Source organism: Marmota flaviventris, chromosome 1 (genome assembly GCF_047511675.1).
Source record: "Marmota flaviventris isolate mMarFla1 chromosome 1, mMarFla1.hap1, whole genome shotgun sequence".
In the NCBI taxonomy this organism is placed as follows: Eukaryota; Metazoa; Chordata; class Mammalia; order Rodentia; family Sciuridae; genus Marmota; species Marmota flaviventris.
Genome location: NC_092498.1, coordinates 203149136 through 203169953, shown reverse-complemented (window position 1 = coordinate 203169953; position 20818 = coordinate 203149136). Strand labels below are relative to the sequence as shown.

Sequence of the window (20818 nt, the reverse complement as noted above, 5' to 3'; positions counted from 1 at the left end):
TGCAGGCCCTGACACACGTAGAAAGTCCTGGCTTGATTAAGCTTTTACCTTGACTTCTATTAGTCTCCAGTTTCCCAATAGCTTTGAACCAAAGCTTCTCCTCGGATCCCCAGCATTACTTAAAGGTATTACCCATCTGCATCACTGAACCACCAAACCTTTACCAGATTCCAACAAAGTGACCGCGCTCCCACTGTGGTCTAATGGCCAAAGTCACTCCTCTGTGGAAGGACTCTTTACTTGGGTCACTTTCCTCTACAGGTGAATCTGAAAAGTAGGAGTCTTGCTGAGAAGGTAAGAGTTGCTAAAAATGATGCACTTTAAAAATCACTATTTAAACCATACGGATCTGCTTAATCGTGCTGCCCTAGGGCAAAGGCCCCCTGCAATTAATTACCAGGCAGGAGGGAAAGTAGGCTTTTGGAGCTCCTGGACGCCACCCCCCCAGGGATGTGCGTTCTATCTCAATGGACACCAAGAAGTCAGGTGGAGCGACTCTAGCCTAGCGCTGCAAGGAAGGCAGGCGAGGGTCTGAGGAGGGCGGAGGTGAAAACTGGGAGCCAGGGCAGGGATCCCTGGGGTGCGTCGCGGCGCCGGGGTGGTGTCTGCCGAGCCGACTGGGGGCGCCATCGGAAGAGGAGCCCGTGGAGCGTCGCTGCCATCCGGGATGCAGCCCTGGTGGTGGACGGCGGCGGGCTGGCAGGAACCCCAGGACCTCCGCGCGCTGCTCCTGCTCCTGCTGCTTCAGCTGCTGTCGCCGCAACTGGCGGGTGAGGGGACCTCGGTCTCCCCTGGCTCGCCAGCCGCCGGCTGCCCCGCCTCCTCTCACCCGCTGTCTCCCCGCAGGCTGCTCACGTGCAGAGGAGCCGCCAGGGGCGCCGTTCTCCAGTGCCTTGAGCGACCCGGGCACCCCCAGCACCTCCAGCACCCCCAACCCCACGAACGGGTCTCAACTTCCACCGCAGAGCACGACGGCTTCCAGCACCCAACCCCAGGTGCTGCCGCCGAGTGAGTACTGTGCGCTCCCGCTGGTCAACTTTGGCCCACGGGGCTGAAGGGACAGGGGAGGAGTGGAGCAGAACGACCTCCACCGCAAGTATTTGTTGAGAAAGTTCTGTGGCCAAACCTTTGGTCCTGTCCTCGCAGGTCTCCCTGCTGGTGCTGTGGGGCAAGGCACCCAGGCCCCATGCCACCAGCTGGCTGTGGGGCAGGTGCCCACCCTTGCTCCAAGTCCTGTCCCAGCCTGACCCTGACTTGGGCTCCCAGCCTGGACCTCAGTGGCCTGCAAGCACAGCTTGGGTGGGGGAACTGTGTGGGCCTTCCCGTGGAGTCCCAGGACACATGTGTAGATGTTCCCCTGAGCAGTGGTCTTTAGCTGAGAACAATGTGTGAAATATTTAAACTGGGGCTAAGAGCATTCACTTCAACCACCTCAGAAAATCTCCCAAAAGAGACCATGCAGTATTCTGTACAGTGCATGCCCACAGTCACTTTCCTGTGTTATCCTTTAGGAATGCTGCTCAGGACTAGGGGGGTGGAACTCAGTGGAGCAGCCTTGACTAGCATGTGCAAAGCCCTGGGTTCCATCCCCAGTGCTGCAAATAAATCATAAATAAATAAAAATGCTGGTCGTGGCCCATTTACCTTGATTTCACAATCCACTCATCTATGTGGAGTGGGACTCCTGGGATGCTGGATATGTTCATTTCAATTTAAAACAAAACAACTTTTCCAAAGTATAAGCTGCAGCAATTGGCTCTCCCACCTGCAGTCGGGGAGCATTCTAGGGAAATCATCCTGAGGGACACTCAACGCTACAGATATCTGATTTTTGCCAGGCGCATGTGCAGAGAGCAGAACCTCATTGTGCCTTCAGTCTGCGTTTCCTTGGGCATCAAGAGGCTGAGCAGCTCCTGTGCTCCTGTACCCCTGGGCTTTGCTCCTCAGGCTGTGCCTCTTCATGCACACTGCCTGTTTTTCTGTTGGATTACTCACCTTTCTTTGGATGCATCACAGCAGGGGGTCCCCAGAGAAGGGAAGAGAGTTCATCTTGGCCAAAGTAGAGGAAGGGTGAAGGTGGAGACAGAAACACAAACAAGTTTTGAAGGATTTGCCTGGGGCTGAGGGGTACAACAGGCTGGTTGGCTGGGGTGCTCTAAGGCCTGGCTATGGGAACAGGAAGAAGGTTAACTGGGCAGTACTGAGGCTGGAGACCCAGTCCATCATGGACAGCATTTATTCTATGGTGAGAAATGAAAAGGAGAACTGTGGGCCAGAGCCTGGGGAGGTAGTGGGGAGGGCAGGTGCATGGGCTGGGGCTGGGAAGTCTATTCCTCATCAGGCTCTCTCTTTCTCCTCAGTCTGTGGCTTCTCCTATGAACAGGACCCCACCCTCAGGGACCCAGAGGCCATGACTCGGCGGTGGCCATGGATGGTCAGTGTGAGGGCCAATGGTATACATGTCTGTTCGGGCACCCTCATTGCCTCCCGATGGGTCCTGGCCGTGGCCCACTGCCTGACTCAGTGAGTTGGGGCCCAGGCGGGTGGGCATCACCCCAGCACTGGAGTGCTGGGGACCTGGTCATCTGCCTGGTCGGTTTGTTAGTGGGGACAGTGTTCTTTGTGGAACCCACAGTTCCAGCCTCACCCTCACTCACCCTGGTTCCAATCAAGTGAGGGTTGAGTCCTGCAGAATCTTTTCTAGGGGCCAGTCTTTGGAGTGTCCCCTCACCTGGGCCCTTATTCCTGTACAGTCATTCCTCAGGGAATAGAGGCTCAGGGGCCATTTTTCTGGCTTCCTACCTCTCCTCCATGGGAAGAAGGTCCTAGGTCTTTCACCCCCACAATTTGCTCCCACTTGTTCGATCCTCCCTTCCATCGACCAGTGGACACTCCTCTGAGCCAGGCCCTGGCCTAGGCACTGGAGGCAGAGAGGGGATGAATCATTCCTCCCAGTTAGTGGGAAGACAGGCAAGGGGATAGATACTCACAGGGGAGTGTGGCTGGTATGGAGACGAAAGAGTGGGTATGTTGGGGTCCTGGGACCAGGAGAGCAGCCTGGGGGTACCATCTGGGCTGTGAAGACTGACCAGTGGACACCCGTGCTCCAGGTCTCAGGGCCATCATAGGGACTCCAAGAGGTGTGCCAGAGAAGGCAGCCTGGAGCCAAGCCAAGCCAGTTACACAGGGTCTGTGTCACCTGCCAGGCTGCAGTATAGGTATTGGAAAGAGTTCAGAGTCTGGAAGCAGAGAAAACGGGGTCCACATCCCAGCTCTAACACTTCTAGGCTGGGCAGCCTTGATCAAATCACTGGGCTTCTCTGGGCCTGTTTTCTCTTCCACAAAATGCTCCCAGTACCCTCCTCATATCTGTTGTGAGAAGTGGTCTCAGGGGGCTCAAAGCAAGTGTGCATCCTGCCTGGATTTGCTCAGAAGGCAAGAGTGGCAGGGCTAGAGGCTGGGGCTGGTACCTGGAGCTGATGGCAGGCTCCCTTCATGGTTCCTATAGGCATGATAACTATACAGTGATGGTGGGGAGTCCGTGGATTGACCAGATTACGCCCAGTAGCTCTAACATCCTGGTGCTCCAGGTCATTGTGCACAGAAGGTTCCGGTCCAAGCGGTACTGGTCCTGGATTGGCCAAGCTAACAACATCGGCCTCCTCAAGCTTCAGAAGAAGCTCAAGTACAACAAGTATGTCAGGCCCGTCTGCCTGCCTGGCCTGGACTATGCGCTGGAGGAAAGTTCCCTCTGCACTGTGACGGGCTGGGGCTCTCCCCAGGTTAATGGTGAGTCAGCTCCCTAGACCATGGTGGGGTGTGAGAGGACCTGGGTACAGACCACAGATGAACATTTCTGGGGCACCTTCTCAAAGGAGCCCACTGCCCCAGGGACTTTCCTTTGGGTTCTCATTTCTGATGTGTCCTTCCCCTTTGAGAGTCTAGGCAGTGAATTTATCACTGCCACTTGGGCCTCAATGGATGCGGTTTTCCTTTGAACCCTCAGGCCTAGTTCTTTTCTATTTCAGAAAGTAAACAGAACTTTCTTAATGGACTTGGGTTGGACTCTGCAGGGATCAAGGCCAGATTGGGGGATCAGCCTGTTCCAGGGTCTCTGGGTCTGGCTACTCTTGGGAAATGCTAGCTAGAGGGGCAGCTGGGCTGTGCCCAGGGAAATCTCAGTGCCTACTGTGTGCCAAACAGAAAAGTCTAGGGGGAAGGGATGGGAAGGAGCCAAGAGAGGATGGAGACAGAGCTGGTTGTAGTGGGCAGCAGCAAAGCAACCCAGCCTGAAAGTGGCCTGTCCCACAGGCTCGGGGCCCCAGTTCCAGACAATTCAGGAGAAGGAAGTTGTCATTCTGAACAGCAAGGAGTGCGATGCCTTCTACCACAGCTTCTCCAGAATCCCCTCTCTGGTTCAAATCATCAACTCCCAGATGATTTGTGTCAAGGATGGCAGCAGAGAGAATTTCTGCTATGTGAGCACCTCTGCCCCTTGCTCAACCTCCCCAGGGGCACTGGCAGGAGGCTTGGGGTGGGGGGCAGGACCTGAGGGGCACAGAGAAGAGAGAGGAGGGGAAGGGTGAGCAGGGAGAAGGGAAGGGGTATGAGAAGATGGTAGGGGGGGAGGGAGATGGAGGACAGGTGGAGGATGGAGATGGAGGACCTGGTCGAGTGGGGATGGAGATGAGAGAAGGGGGTGGGGAGTGGGGAGGTGGATAGCAGGTGTTTAAGAGGTGAGGGATGAAAACCTTTGAGGAGGGTTCCTCAGTCTGGAACACTTCTCAGCTGTGTTGCACTGGGGGTGCTGAGGAGAGGACCTGGTATGCGGGACCCTGAGCTGGGTCCTGTCTCCCTCAATCATTGCCTGGCCTCCCTGACCCTTTTTTACTTCCCCCCTTCTACTCCTCCCTGCAGGAGACAACTGGCGAACCCTTGGTCTGCTCTTTGGAGGGCACGTGGTACCTGGTGGGAATGACGAGCTGGGGCCCGGGCTGCAATAAGAGCGAGGCCCCACCCATCTTCCTGAAAGTCTCCGCCTACCAGGCCTGGATCTGGGACAGCCTCATGGGGAAGTCCCTGGCCCTGCCCACCCCATCCAGAGCCCTGCTGCTGGTTCTGCCACTGCCCCTCAGCCTCCTTGCCACTCTGTGACACTCCGTGGCTCCCCTGGGTGCACCCCCCCTCACCCAGCCCCCTTCCTCCCCTCCATGTCCAGAATGTACTGGACAGGTGCAGCTGTCAGTCCCCAAGGTGGAGTAGAGACAGGTGCTCTATTAAACACGTTTCCATATCTCATCTTCCCTGGCCTCTGAGGGCCTTATCTTGTGCCTGCTCTAGTGGGACACAGGTGGGCTAGATGGTATGGGGTTGAAGACTCTGGGAAATTGGTACTGACAAGTGCAGAGCCCACAGGAATCTGCCTTCCAAGGTTTGAGGGTGGCCTCTGAAGAAAGTGGGCAGGAGCAGTGATATTGGGGTTAAACAATGGAAAGCCTAAAAATGCATTGCCCAGGCTAAAACTGGGCTTCAGGAACCCCCTCTAGTGTGAGGGTGCATCTCTGCCTGGGTGGAGGTGAAGGTGTTCATCCTGTGATACAGCAGTGGGAGTCAGGCTCTGCTTGGCTTTGGCTGTTTTCTGGCCAAACACACCCTTACATTGTTCTAAAGACCCATGGTGCATTGACCCTCCAGCCCTGTCCCCTGCCTTGAGATAGAGGCCAGTGCCCATGGGATCAGATGTTATCCCCTTCAGCATGCCATGCCTTTTTATAAAAGATTGGCAGAAGGCCCAGGTCAGAGGTAGGGCTAATGCACAACCCCCAGGCTTCACCAGACTTTGAGTGATGCCTGCCTCTGGATTTCCATTGCCTTGCCATACAGGGGCAGCCTGGCCCATATGAGGAGAATGACCATTGCTAGCCCTATGTATGAAAAGCCCATAGGCTGAGCCCTGAAGGCAGAGGCTAGCTAAATGTAGCCATCTGGTGGCAGAGTGCTTAGCTTCCCGGGAGCCTTCTGCCATCTCTGTCCCCTCACTGCTCCTGAGACCCCATGCACCTTACTTATATTGGCCTGGATTGCTCTCCTCCTTGTAGGATGATGACCTGGTCCAGGCCAGGAGCGTGGACCTGTGACTCTCCAGCATAAGCTCAGACCATCAGAGGCCTATTGAAAGCCCTGGGGGTGTAGTGGAGCAACACTGGGGCATCCTTGTCAACCCAGCACCTGGTGAAGCAAACACCTCCCCTCGCCAGTCCCAAGGGGGTGGGCTTGGGTGGCTGCAGCTTCCCCCTTGGCCTCTGGGCCATCTTTATCTCACCTTGATTCAGTCTGGGAGAAGGGTTAGGGAGGAACTTCAGCCTGGCCTGAGCCATCTATTATTTCCACCCTCTGCACAGGTGCCCCAGGGAAGGGGCCTCCTGAGGGGCCATCGAAGGAGGCAGTGTGCCATGCCTGCACCTGAGAAGGCGCTTAGCTTTATTTACAGATTGTTGCTGTCTGCTTTTTCAGAAGGCTGCCCAGCTCCAAAACCTCCTCGGGTATCTCCTTAGTCTCCAGGCTCAGCTCTGAGAGCCTCAGTCTGATGTTTGCTGCCATCTATGCCTCCTCTTCCCAAGGAGTTAGTCCTCAGGTGGTGTTTGGGTCCTTGTGTTCTGGTCAGAGATGTTTCCTCTAGTGGGGTGAGGTCAAAGAAGAGGCTGGGTGCTGCTCTACTCAGCAGGTGGAAGACTGGTTGTAACCCTCTTGTGATTGCCTGGGGCCCCAAAACCTCCTACCATGGATAGGCAAAGAAGAGGTCCCACAATAGCTTAGTGTCCACTTTGTCTTCTCCCATGTTCCCTGGTTCCCTAGGCTGAGGCCCCAGCTTTCTTCCCTGCTCTCTGGCCCATTGGCCTCAGTCTCCTGCACCTCTGTCCCACCCTGCAGTCCCCAGCCTGGAGGGGGCTGAACCCCTGGGATTCACGGAGCCTCTTAATAGCCTCATTTCCATCACGTGGAAAACCAGTGGATCCCATGGTCCTGAGCTTGGTATCTGCTGGGCTGGGGTGGTTCTGCTTCCGGGCCACCTAAGTCCCCCAGGTCAGAACCCTACCGGGCTTGGGGCAGTTTGCTTGCCCGGAGGCTGCTGCCTGGCTCTGCACCTCCCCCAGTAGTGCCACCCCCTGTCCTCAGTCAGCCACTCCCCAACCCATTCAGTTCAGCTATCCCCTCCTGGAAATATACCTCATGTCCCTTTACTTCTTCATAGCCACAGCTACCCCTGGCAGAAAGGGTGGGACAAAGGCCAATCTAGGTAAAGAGAACAGTGAGGCCACTCTGCATCTGCAGGACAGTAGCCCACTGAGAGTGCCCGTGTGGATGGGGAAAAAGGAGGGGACTGCAGGATGGGAGACCCCACACCTGTGTAGTCTCGTCCCTGCTCCTGTTGGGCCATGAGAATGTGGCCATGACCTCGGCTTCCCCATCTGATTACAGACTCTGTGGTCCATGTATGAGCTCCGCGTTTTAAGATGCATGGGTCCTGACTTGGGCATGCGCTCCAGGGCCTGCCAGGATACCCTCCTCATTTCTCTCCTTTCTTCTTCTTGGCCTCTTTCTTCTCATCCTCCTCGACCTTGATGGCCACTGTGTCCACACTGTCCTTCTTCTTCTTTTTCTTCTCCTCTGTAGGTGGGAACAGGTGGGGTGGCAGTGGGTGGCCAGGCCCGGGGCGCCTTTGAGAAGAAGGGCCCAGGGCCTCCTTCCCCCCACCCTGTCCTTCCTTCTTCCTTTGGAACCTCTCCTGTTGTGGAATGGTCTCTTTGTTTTAGTCATCTCAATCTGAACAATTTCTGTGCTCTGGGAGAGGGCAGGTCCCCCTCCCTGAGCCTAATGTGGGTGGAGGGAAGTCAGGGTGACTCCAGGCAGGAGCACTGAGGAGATAGGGTAGCAACTGGGCCTGGGCTGGGGCCTACTCACCTCCAGGGATTTCTGTGAGCTCATTGAGGGGTGGCACGGTCTCCAGCTTGTCTGTGTACATCTTGGCTGCCTTTCGCTGCAGGTACCTGGCTTCAATCTCCTTCCGGGTCCGTGGTACGCGGCAATTGAAGACACAGCACAAGGTGATAACTGTAGGGAGGAGAGAACAGGCCTGGTGGGGGCGGAGCCTCAGACATCCAAGGAGGGGTACCCAGACTTTGGCCAGCCTCCATCTACCTTTGCGTGTCTTAACCCAGGAGACTCCAGCAGGAGGCTCAGCGTCATGATAAAAGCCCAGTGGAGCCCAGGGTTCCCAGGTGGCCTCCCGAGCAGAGCAGACTTCATGCAGTTACATGAGGCCCACGCTTAGAAATGCCCATGCTTGGCTTAATGCTCTATCGGCAAATTCTTAACTTTTGAACAAGGAGCTTTTGGGTACTTCATTTTGTACTGATCCCATAAATTACGTAGTTGGTCTGTTCTGAGGGTCTTTCTGGCTAGACAGAGTACTGAAGAGAAGTCAGGGCTACATGGAGACTCAAGCCATGGCCCATCCTGCCTCTGCATCCCAGGCCTTGAGGCTGCCTCCTGTGCCTACTAGGTTTTCCTCCCCAGGCTTCTGAGAGCGGAGCCAGAATTCCCTCAGACACTGAGGACATGGCTGCATCCTCCTCAGCCACGCTGAGGAGAAGTGGGGCCCCTGCTGGCTGGAAAGGGAACTGGTAAGAGGGCCCAGACCCTGCCCAGGGCGTTCACCTTAGACCAAGTTAATCCAGGAGTGGTTTTCCGGCTGAGGGCAGCTGCACCCACGCTAGTTGGGTCAGGGCATGGAGCTGGCCTGTCTAGTGATGGGCAGGGCAGGCGAGGGCTGCCAGGACCTAGCTGGACTGAGTTTATTTTTGTAAGGCCCCCACAGTCTGACCACCTTGGCCCCAGCCCCAGGGGAGGGGATGGAAATGGTTCCTATTATAAATCAGTTGACCAGACAGAACTTCCTGGCAGACTCCTGGGGGTGTGTGTGTGGGGGGGTGGGGGCGGGGATAGAAGGGCCCAGGCAGGACAAGCCAGGCCCATTTTGGAGAAATGGATCAGACCTATGTAACCTGGGCTGGAAAACCTTCTGGGGTCATCTTGTGCAACCAAGGCAGTGTCCCTTCAGCCAACTATTATGGTCTCGCTGGTATCATCCAGCCTCACAGAATGAGAGAGGAAAAAAAACAAAATGGATGAACAAATGGGATGGTCCTAAAGTCTGTTTCTGGGGACAGGACTGGGCTCCTGAATGAATGGATTGGGGGCTCAATAATATCCAGGCATACACTGGAGGTGAAGAACTGTGGCATGAGGGCCTCCGCAGTGGGTCTCCATGGGTAGACCTGAGCAGACAGCAGAACTTTTTTACCCAAAGAGCTACTCAAAGAGCCATGCTCTTGTCTTCTCCAGACCCCTTTGGGCATGCTCTGTTGGTTCCCCATCTTAACTCTACTGGCTTGGGCTACCTTTCCTAGCTACCCCACCAGGCACCCCTCAGGACCAACCCCACTCTGGCTCCATGGAGGCTGGTTCCAGGCTCTGGGAGCCGGGGCTTCAGAGGGAACTTGGCAGCCAGTTGCTGGCAGACAAGTGGACCTCACACCCTGCTCTTCTCTCCAGGCCTGCCCCACCCAGCTTGGTCTGGTGCTTCTCTTAAAAGAAGAGGAGAAACAAAGTAGTTTGGGTTGAGTTCCAGGGCCCAGGCAGGGATTTGGGATACAATTTCAGGGGCTAGGGAGAACCTTCTCTCCCTCTGGGGTTCTAGAGGTCATGCTCCATTAACAGCTGCCTGGGCCTAAGGAGACTAGAAAGCAGGGAAGATATTTCCTCCCCACTCACGAGAGCTGTACAGCAGAGGGTAACATGTGCTGATCTTCTGCTCAGGGGCCTTCGGGACTCTCCCTCACCCTTTCTAGGACCTGGGCTTGGGGGAGGGGATATCTGTGTGGTTGATGTCCTAGTGCCTCTTTGAGTGTGATGTTGCACAACTTTCTTTCCACCAGGCTCCACACTTCCCTTATCCTGCCCTCTGGGGCATCCCAGAGCGGCTCCCTCCACCTGCATCTACTGCTCCTGGGCCTCCTCAAGGCAGATGCCTCTTTGTGCTAAGTTTGGTCTCCCTCTCTGGATACCTGGGCTCAGGCTGCAGGCACACCTGTTGGTCTATGGGGTCTCTACTAAGCTGCCTGACTGATCCTCAGCCCAGCTGGGAGCAACATGCAGCCACTTACTCAGATCAGGGAGGAGAGAATATTTGCTCTCTGGAGGGTAATTTTGGTGCCAGGAGAAGCAGATGCAAATCAGATGTCATGCCTTCCTTGGAGCCCCTCACATCTGGATGGGCTCTCCATGGTCTCCTGCCCTCCAGAGACCTCCTTTGGGGAAAGCTCTGACTAGAACTTAAATGCAGCTTTAGCCTCTTCACCCAGGGTGCACTCAGTAGATGTCCCATAGGGGTTATCTGAGACCCGGCATGGGTCCATACTTCCACAAGCCTCTGCTCATACCATCTCCTCTGCATGGAATGCCTTTCCAGCTGTTCCACCTGGCAAATGCCCACCAGGCCTCCCTCTGGTCTGCAGCTCAGAGGACCCTCCTCTATGAGTCTGCAGGGGGAGTGGGCTTCCTCTCCCTTTACTGTTTGCAAATACCCGCTACCCCATGCATTGGCTCTGTGGGAACCTCTGTCAGATTCTGCTTTGTGCCTGGCACACTCTCCCACCTGGCCTGCATTTCATGCAATTTGCTGCCCACCCTCCCAAGTTCCAGACCCTCATTCCAGGAGGAGGACTGAAGGGAGCATGCCAAGCCTCTCTGGCTGTGACTTTGCATCAAGAAGTGCCCAGACCCTAGGAGAGGAAAGGGCCTCCTGCTTTGACTAGAGATGGGCGGGTGTGAGTCATTCCGGGAAATGGTATTTGACCAGGCAGGATTTGAAGTTTGGGATCCACATCTGCTAGGCGTCTGGGGAACCTCTGGTGGAGGTTGGCCTTGCTGGGGCCCCTGGGTGTGGGCCCTTTAAGCTGGCCAAACTGCAGGAAAAGCATCAGGAGGCCAGCCATAGGGGAAAATGACACGTCCTCGATTCACTGGAGCTCCCTATAATTATTGTAATTGCTGTGTGGCTGCCTCCCTGGGTCCAGCAGAAATCTTTGGGTCACCACTGGCCCGTCAGCCCTCCATGGGGACTTTGTGTGGATCGGGAGGTGCCAGAAACCACAGCGGGCCTCCTGTGGGTGCCTGGCTTGCTTGCACTGCCCGGAATTGCTGCTCTGAGCCTGAGGGGTGGTGCTGGAGGGGCTGGGGTGCTGGGGCAGGGGAAGCTGTGCTCCTACTGTGGTGTGGTAGAGAGGGCAGGGAGCAGTTACTCACTGATGCACAGTACGAAGAGTGAAAAGATGCCCACCACGTGCCACAGGCGCATGTCCCAGAACACCACCGTCTCCTTGGTCAGTGGGGGTGGTTTGGGTTTGGGGGGTGCCGTGCTAGGCTGCGGGTCAGGAGAGAGAGGAGTGAGCCAGGCAGAAGTCATAGACTGTATGGGGCCAAGAGAGGCCCAGGTGTCAGCCATGCATATCAGAAGCCCCTAAAATCAGGTGTCTTAGATATTCACCATCAATACCTTAGACCGTGGGAAATTCCATACTTAGAACAACAAAACAGAGTCCCAGGCTATGGTGCCTGGGTCTTGGAGTGGGAGGGTGGTTGATGCTTGGGGAAACCAAGGCCTAAAGGAATAAATGCAGCCAGCCTGTCCTTGCCAGGTTCAAGGCCTCTTCAGGCACCTCCTACTATCCAGTTGGAGGCCTCCCACAGGCAGCTGGGGTCTCAGGACCAAGGCCAGAGCCTAGACCAGGCCTGTATTTCACTTTGAATTGGCTTCCTTCTCCTGTCTTCCCAGTGGAGCTGAATCAGGGCTCTACTGCTCTGCCACCTCACCAGGATCCCCACTAGGTGTCCCCATACAGTTGCCTGTGCTACTGGGAGTCACTAACCAGAAGGCTCACCAAAGAGGACTAGATATGTAAATTGTCTGTAATGCAGTAGTGACACCTGGAGGCCAAAAGATGTAAGCACAGCTTAGCAGAATACAGCCAGTCACCTCCCATCTTCTCAGTGTGACAGCACCCTGCACGGAGGGTCTGGGGACATGACTGCCCTACGGTCTAGGGGACACTACCCTATCCTAGGTTTCTAGAGGACACAGTCTTATCCCAGAGTACAGGTGGACATGATCCTTTTCCAGGTGTCTAAGGAACGTGACCCTACCCTGGGTATCTTGAGGGTACATGATCTTGTCCTGGGTATCTAGGGGACATGGCCCTGCCCTAGGTGACTTAAAGGGACGTGACCTTGTCCTGTGTGTCTAGGAGATATGGCCCTCACCTGGGTGTCTTGAGGGTACATGACCTTGTCCTGGGTGTCTAGGGGACATGGCTCTCTCTTGGGTGTCTTAAAGGGCTATGACTTTGTCCTTGATATCTAGAAGACATGGCCCTGCCCTGGGTGTCTTGAGGGGTATGATATTGTTCTGTATGTCTAGGGGGACATGGCCCTGCCCTGAACGTCTTGAGGGATGTGACCTTATCCTTTGTGTCTAGGGTACATGGATCTGTCCTGGGTGTCTTGAGGAATATGAATTTGTCCAGTGTGTTTAGAGGATATGACCCTGCCCTGGGTGTCTTGAGGGATGTGATGTTCTCCTGGATGTCTAGAGAACATAACCTTGCTCTGGGTGTCTTGAGGGGACATGACTTTGTCCAGTGTGTCTAATGATGACCCTGCTCTAGGCATCTTGAAGGGATAGGACTCTGTCCTGGGTGACCAGGGGACACAGCCCTGCCCTGTGCAATCTGAGCAAAACCTGTCCCGACTAGAAAGGGATATATATGACCATATCTCTGCCAACAGTTTGGCTGAGGAGCAAGAGTAAGGATCATGGCTTAGAGGGAGAGAGGACTCTGGGGCATCTGTGTGATATATTGTCCCCTGATTAACCCAATAAAGACAGACTTGAGGACTCCCTTTGGGCTCTCTGGGAAGGAAAGACAATCTATCACTCAACCACCCATCGACTCTTCCCCCAACCCCAACCACAAATGTGGATTGGGCACCTACCATTAGCCAAGCACTCCCTCACCTAATGAACACCACCCTTTGGCATGGGTGGGAGCCACTTGGAGAGGATCAGCAGGCTGTGATCCTCTGGTAACCCAGAGGTTGTGGGCCTGAGATTGTACCTGATCCCTGTTTTTTTTTTTTTTTGCCCTTGCCAGGTTGAACTGAGGTGGGGGCTGTCTTTCCTCTGGCCCTCAGTTTCTCTACCTGTAATTGGTGTGGGGTAGTTCCAGAAGTCTCTGGGGGAACTCTCTCTACCTAACCTGATGGTAAAGATAACAAGAAGATGCCACTCCTCCACATCATCCCCTGGATGTAGGTATGAGGTCAGACAAATGCTTGAATTGGAGACCGTGTGTGGCTGGAGCACATGTGGGTATGGTCAGGCTCATCTCTGTGGCATTAGGGTCAGGGTCTTGGCAATGGCAGTGTTCCCAATATCTAAGGTCTGATGTGTTGACTTGGCTGAGCTGTATGACTGGAGGACCCAGAAGAACAGAGTCAAGTTCCCAGATTCTGAGTCAAGGCAGCGAAGAGCTCAACTCCCACATATCCTCACCCCAGCCTTGATGTGGGTGGATCTGGGCTTACACTCTCTGCACTGGGGTCTTGGGCAGAGGGTAGCAGGTAATAGCCAGGCATCGCCACATGGCAAGCCCTACTGAGGGTCTGAATTGAAGCCTGAAGGCCCTGCCTCCCTCAGAACCTCCCAGCCTGATGAGGTGATGCCTGCAGGAATGGGGTGGGTGGTGACATAGACTTCAGCCCTGCACATCTCTCAAGTGCTTCCCTGGAGGGATAGGCTAGGCTTTGCTTGGGTTGTAGGCAGATGGATTCCAAATGCAATTTCCTTTGATGAGCGGGAAGAAGAGTTCCTAGAGGTGGGGGAGAAGAGTCCTTGTTTCAGAACTGACTTGATCCCTGCCCCAGCCTTCTGCCTGCACCCTGGCCAGCTCAATTTCGATACTGGGGCTTTAGGGTAGCTGATAAGGGGCCATGGTGTGCTTAATGGGGCTCAAGCCAGCCTGGCTCCTCTTACAGAGACACTGGAGCTGACATCCGACTCTAGCAGGCTTCTTGGTCATACCTCCTAATCAGCAGCAGGTACGGCTGCTCTGGGTGATATCTCTGTCCCCATGCCCCCCCCCCCCATCATCCAGTTCAGGTCGGGTCCTTTCAGATCCCTATCCTGTCCTTCCTGTCCCATCCTGTCCCCTAACACCTCCCTCAGGTCCTTCCCCGGGGGGCCTCTCTCACCCTCCGGTGTTTGGTCTTTCTGTCCCCTCCAGGCTGCCCTGTGCACACAGGCTCCATCCCTAGCTCCTCCCTGGCTGTGAGTTAGCTCTCCCTAATCTTGGGTCTTCTCTATCTGGCCTCAAGCTCCAGAATTCTAGGTCTGCTTTGCCATCTCCCTTTCTGGCTCCCCTTCCAAGCTCTGCAGGAATGGGGTACAGAGGAGACCAGAGAGGCTGCAGACTCCAGCCAGACTCCTAAACCAACCACCCCCAGCCATCCCCTTTCCTCTTCCTGGGCTATCTCAGCAAGTGCTCTCAGCTCTCCCATAATGTGCCCCCTTCTAATTTATTTCCAAACCAGAATTCATCATGACCTGCTCTCCCTCAGAAACCTTCTGTAGCTCCCCATTATCACCAGGACCCAGTCTGATCCCCAAGTTCCTAGGCACTACCTGCCCCTTCCCTCCTGAGCTTAGTGTTGTACATGGCTGCTCACAGAGGGTCTCCTCATCCTGCTGCCACCACCCTCCAGCTTGGAATGCCTTCATCTCCTTCCCAAGCCTATGCCTCCCCCAAGAGTCCCTGGAGGATTTCTAAAGCAGAGGCTGTTTCCTTTAGAATACCCTAAATTCAGGGTCTGAATCGCCCCACCAAACTAGAGGTCAAGGAAACCTAGGGCCAGGTGCATGCACCCCCACACCAGGGGTTCACAGATGGGAAGATAGGGCTGTGTTCCCTGTGACACTGGACAGGGCTGTGTCCCCAGCTGGATTAGGAATCCCTCAGATTAGGGTGAGACTCCCTTATCAGACTGACGTTCAGGAAATCAGAGGCCAGTGACCTCCCGTCAGACCAGGGCCCCCGAGTGAGGGCTGAGTCTCCCTCAAAGTCTGGCAGCCATCGGGGTGGGGTTGTCCACCCATTAGGCCAGGTCTCCTAGGGCAAGAGAGATGGATAAAATCACCACCCCGCACCCCATCCCTGCACGGTGACGGCCCCCCGTGCCCTCCGCGATGCTGTGCCTCACCTCCACCAGCTGCCCGGCGACCCCCGAGAGGCAAAAGCCCAGCGCGGCGCCGCCCATCGCCCAGAGGGGCCCCGCGCCTCGCCGCCGCCGCCCCGCCATCTCCTCCCGCCGCGCGTGCTCCGCTGCAGATCCGGGAGCGAGTGGCAGCGCGGAGATGCCCGGTGACCGCCCCCCGGACAGCCGGCGCTTGGGGACCTTGGCGGCGAGCTCTGGCCACCCCGGGCATCATTTATTCATCGTTGGCGTCAGGTTCCTGGGCGGCAGCCCGCACCGTCATTGTGAAGGGGAGGGGAGAGGAGTGGGGGGGAGAGACCAGACTCCAGACCCCACAACCCGACCCTGAAGTGGGGGTGTAGGGGAAGGGGAGAGGGAGGAGAACAGGCTGGGAGCCCATCCTTAGTCAACAGGTGTTCCGGCCCTTTCCCATTTGGCCTCAGTTTCTCCATCTGGTCAGGGGGAGGGACAGGAATCTGCTGATCTACTAGGCCCTTCCCATTCTGACGTTCTTGATTTGAAAAAAAAAACATACTGGACTTGGGTTAGGGGGGGCAAAGCGGGCATGTTGCCATGGTGACAGGCACTCAGGGATGTCCTGGGCTTTCTGGGCTGGCTTCCTGCCCAGAGGCAGCTCTGGTCACCCTGGACACCAGAGCTGGAGGAGAGAATGGAGAGCAGGGGATGGCATGGTCAGAGCCACCAGCTGCTGGTGCAGTGGAAGGTTCTGGAAGGAATCAGTACCTTATATCCCACAGATTAGGGTGGGCTACCCCTGGAAGGGCTGGAGGGCCATTGTCTAACCATGGTTGACTTACAGCTTCTGCTCCAGCTAGATCCTTGACTCTGACTTTAAACCTTGACCCTGACCCCCCACTGAAGTTAGCCCACACTGCACTCTGGTTCTGATCCCACACTGGGCCCTGACAACTCAGTGGTAGAGGGAGGTTCTGAGGAGCTGTGGAGTCCTGGGGGAGAGGAGTAGGGAGTCCTGGATTGGGGAGACTCCTCCTCACCCTTCCTCCTTTTTCTTTCCATTACTATTTATCTCCTGCCTACTTGGTTCTAGGAGAAGCAGCTCAGGTCTCTTATCATCAAGGACACCAGTGCAGACCTGCCTAGGCCAGGGGAGAGAGGGGGCTGGTTCCCCTCAGCAAGGCCTGCCCTCACAACTGGGGACTATGTGCACCCAGAGTCTCTTGGGGCTTCACTCTAGGAGTGCCATAGATGGAGGATGCTAGTGTTAGAGTTATTGCTGTCACTTATATGGTGTACCATATAAAAAACCAAACAATTCCTGGTTCAACCAATGCTTGGATGTTTTGGTTGTTTCCAATTCTCCAACACAAGTTTCAACAGGGAGCAGAGGGTCAACAGCAGACAACTGTATATCAGGACTTGTAGATGAAAGGACAAGCAGGAAAATGGACAGCTGGCCCAGGGGACCTATTGAGGAGACCCTTAACAACGGGTGAAAAGTCTGGGGGACAGAGTGGGCTGGGCTACTCCACCCAAATCAGGCAAACCCTGGCCAAAACAAACAGGAATTCCTCTGAAGCCCAAATTACTGGTGACAGCTCTCTGGCCCCCACTTCTTCAGGCCATCAGCCACAGGCCAGGCTAGGGAAAGTCAGCCAAGGAGGTCACCCTTGGGGCATGGGTTCAGAGAGGCTGAATTGGGTCAGGACTAAGTGAGCCTGTCTGTGGCACTGGGCAAACCATTACTCTTCTCTGCCTCTGTTTCCTCATCTGTGAAATATGGAGGACAAGACCCATCGCAGGACTCATGTGAGGATGACATGAACTCCTGAATCCACTCTCCTTGGTGGGACACACAGCTCTCTGCAGTTTACAGGGTTCCCATTTGCATTTGCGGTTCAGGGAGAGGTGTTAACAATTTTCTCTGTCCATCAGGAAGTAGGGCAAGCCAGTAAAGAAATCTGAACAGGAATACAATCATGTGTGATCCTGCTGTTCCCAGAGATGTCACTGTTCCTTGTAGATTCCACTTCTCTGCAGGGTCTGGAACCTGTGTTATCACAGTGTGTTATCTCATAAGCCTTTGTTCCAAAGCTTTTGGGAGGGGGCAGGGGTTGTACTGGGAATTGAACCCAGTAACACTCGATCATTAAGTCACATCCTCAGCTCTTTTTTTAAATTTCTTTAAAAAAATTTTTTTTAATTGTAAATGGATCTTTTTATTATTATTATTTATATGTGGTGCTGAGGATCAAATCCAGGCAAGTGCTCTACCACTGAGCCACAACTCCAGCCCCATTCTTTCTTTTTTAAATTTTGAGACAGGACCTTGCAAAATTACTTGAGTCTGTCTGGCTTTGAACTTGTGATCTTCCTGCCTCAACTTCCTGCATCACTGGGATTACAGGCATGCGCTACTGTGCGTGGCTGTATTTGAAGCTTTTTACCCAACACAAGCACCCCGGATTGCTTGTCCCAGCGTATGCGCATGCACACAGAATCAAATATAATATTATCACATAGGCTTCAAAGTCAAACTGACTTCTGAAAGCCTTGTTATGGTTTTAAGCTTTAATAACCTCAGACATAAAGCTATGAATTTATAAGAAACCATTTGAAAGTTTAATTATTTAAATTTCCTTTTTCTTTTTGCCCCAAGAAGGCAAAAGTTGTCAAAAAAAATTGTAAAAGTTATTCAGAGTTCACAAAATCTAATTAACATAATGAAAATTTAAATAATTCCAAATTACGTTTCTTGCAAATTCATGGCTTTATTCTTCACAATTTCTGAAGGTATTAACTTTAAAACTGCACCAAGATTTCTGGGAAAGATTACACAGCTGTGAACTCTCAGTGAAGCTTAACCTGGAACAAGGCCTCTGCTCTTAGCCCTCTGAGCGTCAACCCTTATATATAACATAGGTATAATTACAGCACCTTGGCACCTGCATATCATAAGCCTTTGGAGGATGCTAGTGTTATGATTATTGCTATCACTTATATGGTGTACCATATAAAAACCAAACAATTCCTGGTTTAACCAATGCTTGGATATTTTGGTTGTTTCCAATTCTCCAATATTAAATATGTTGAATAAACTTCCTAAAGTTTAAAGCTAAAGTCTTTGAGGGATTTTCAGCATTTGATGTGATTATTAGTGTCCTCTGTTTTCTTATGAAGAATTAAGCCCAGAGAGGAGCTGGGCCCTGTCTGAGTTCAACAGGAGATTGGGCCTTCATCTCAGTCTTCTGCCTCTAACACAAAGCTCTGCCTACTTCCCTGGGCTGTTCTGTTCTGTTCTTTTTTTTTTTTTTTTGTTCTTTTTTAAAAATGCCCCAGAACCCAACCCCTGGTTGAGTCCATCAAGTCTAGGGAGGGGAAGCTCTGGATCCCAGATTCCCCAGCCTGGTTCCCAGAAGACAGTGTCCCCTCCCTAGAACACAGTGTCCCCTCCATACATGGTGATATGAATATTGGCCTGCATGATATGCCAGGCCTTCCTGTACTATTTTTAGCTCATGTGGGTTTCCTGCAGTGACCCATTCCAGCCTCCAGGGCCTCTGATTTGGAAGCTCTGGGCAAGGCAGTGGGTAGTGACCAGGGAACCCAAGTAAATAGTTCTCTCCTGGAGCCTGAAACCCCTGGGATGGAGGTTGATTTCTAGGGAAGATGTGGGTAGTCACAGAGGCATGCTGGGATCCAGGGCATCATGGACTCAGCCTGGGATAGGGGTTGGAGATGGATGGCCTAGGCCTGTGACATAGGGGCTGGGGCCTGCTGAGAGGTGGCTGCCTCTGTACTTGTTGGCCCAGGGCCTGGCCCAGAATAGCTCTGAGGCTGAACTGGGCCAGGTCTGGATCAAACCTGCATGCTCATGAGCTTATGCTTGTGTGTCAAGAACCTAACATACAGGAGAGTGCCTGCATAGTGCACATAGCTCTGCCTGTTTTGGGGTGTTAGTCTCTGTGTCTCCAGAATCATAGGCACCACTGATACATGCATGTGTGTCCTCTAAAGCAGTCAGTTTCAGTCTGTGTCATTGTAGATGAACACATGATTTGTACACGTGTGCCCATAAATGGAGCTGCCACTATAGAATTGGGCAGCACAGCAGTTTGCCAGTGGATTTAGCAGTGGATGGGTCCACATGGCACCACATCCCCTGACTGTGGAATTGTGTGTGTGTGAACATCTGTGAGGGGATAGGCAGAGGCACTGTGTTGAAAGGGGCCACAGGCAGGTAGACCCAGTGGAGCCTGTCTTGGGGCTCACAGGCCTTGTCTGTGAGCCTTGTGAGGCCTTGTCTGGCCCCAAGCCAAGGATGAACTTGGAGAGACTGGTTAAGTCTTGCCCCTCTTGGCAGATGATAACAGGGGGTTTGCAATGCCTGTGAGATTGCCCAGGAAGTTGATGAAGACTGGTCTCCAGTCCAGGGCTCAGCCTTCCAATCTCTCTATGTGGCTGAACAGGAAGTCTACACTCTGGGGAGGAAGCTGAGAGAGCTCTTCTACTGGAGACCAGGAAGCAATGCCCTCCCTCAATACATGTATAGGCAAGGAAACTGAGGCCCAGAGAGGGGAGGGGCTGACCCAGAGACACCTGGCACAAGACCAGATAGGTCCTGCTCAGGGCCCTGCCCCATCCACCCCTTTTTCACAGATCATCAGGTCACTCACTCCTCATGAGATTATGGCCACTCTCTAGTCCTTGCCCTCTCCTACAAGCCCCAGAGACCCCTGCCTGCCTGCACCCATGTCCTAGGGGACTTGTAGACCCACTAAAAATCTTACTCATCTAGAATCTGACATGTCTTCTGGCAGAGTCCCACATAACCCTGTAACAGAGTAGCCCATGGCCATACAGCAAGAAGAAAGTAATGCAAGTTTTCCCACACCAAGCCTCTTTCCAGAACACTCCTGTCTCCCACATGGGGGCCCACAGATAAGGCTTTGGAGGCCTGTTTAGAACTTGAAGCCTCAGTTTATTTCCACCTGCTGGGCTGCGGTTCCACCTGGCCATGCTGTAGACTCAGGGAGACCCTGGGGCAGGCCCCTGCCAACCACTGGCAACACCCTGAGGCACACCTGACTAATTCCCTGAGATAGGTGAGCAGCCTAGGCAGGGCCTCCTTGTTTGGGGAGGGCTCTTGAGGATGAGGACCCAGGACAGCAATATGGGAGCAGAGGGTAGGGTCCCTGGAAGCTTGTGGGTCACCCAAGGCAGGGATCCCTCCAAGCCTGAGAGTATTATAGCTTGGCAGAACTTTAGGTCTCATCTAGAAACAACCCAAGGAAGCCAGGGTAGCTGGGGTTGGCAGGCTCCATGCCCCAAATTACCTCCAGTAGGGTCTCTCTTCAGCCTGGCTGGATAGGAGATCCTGCCACTTACTGTCTCAGACTTGAGTAGGGGGCTGGTGAGTCATCCTTTCTGCCCTCCCACAGCCCACCTGTAGACTCTAGGCCTCTTTGCT

The 20818-nt window shown here is 54.1% G+C and overlaps 2 protein-coding genes across 2 annotated transcripts; one reads left to right on the top strand and one right to left on the bottom strand.

The window, feature by feature from the left end:
- The first annotated feature begins 667 nt into the window (after positions 1-667).
- Prss50 (serine protease 50) lies at positions 668-5154 on the top strand. The gene is made up of 6 exons (XM_027932211.2): positions 668-770; positions 847-1008; positions 2361-2523; positions 3509-3789; positions 4312-4478; positions 4918-5154. Exons 1-6 carry the CDS (start codon positions 668-670, stop codon positions 5152-5154), a joined length of 1113 nt encoding a protein of 370 aa, XP_027788012.1.
- A 2413-nt stretch (positions 5155-7567) lies between these two features.
- Positions 7568-15474, bottom strand: Tmie (transmembrane inner ear). The gene is made up of 4 exons (XM_027932052.1): positions 15376-15474; positions 11368-11485; positions 7963-8112; positions 7568-7668 (listed from the first exon to the last, which is right to left on the bottom strand). Exons 1-4 carry the CDS (start codon positions 15472-15474, stop codon positions 7568-7570), a joined length of 468 nt encoding a protein of 155 aa, XP_027787853.1.
- Between the last annotated feature and the right edge of the window lie 5344 nt (positions 15475-20818).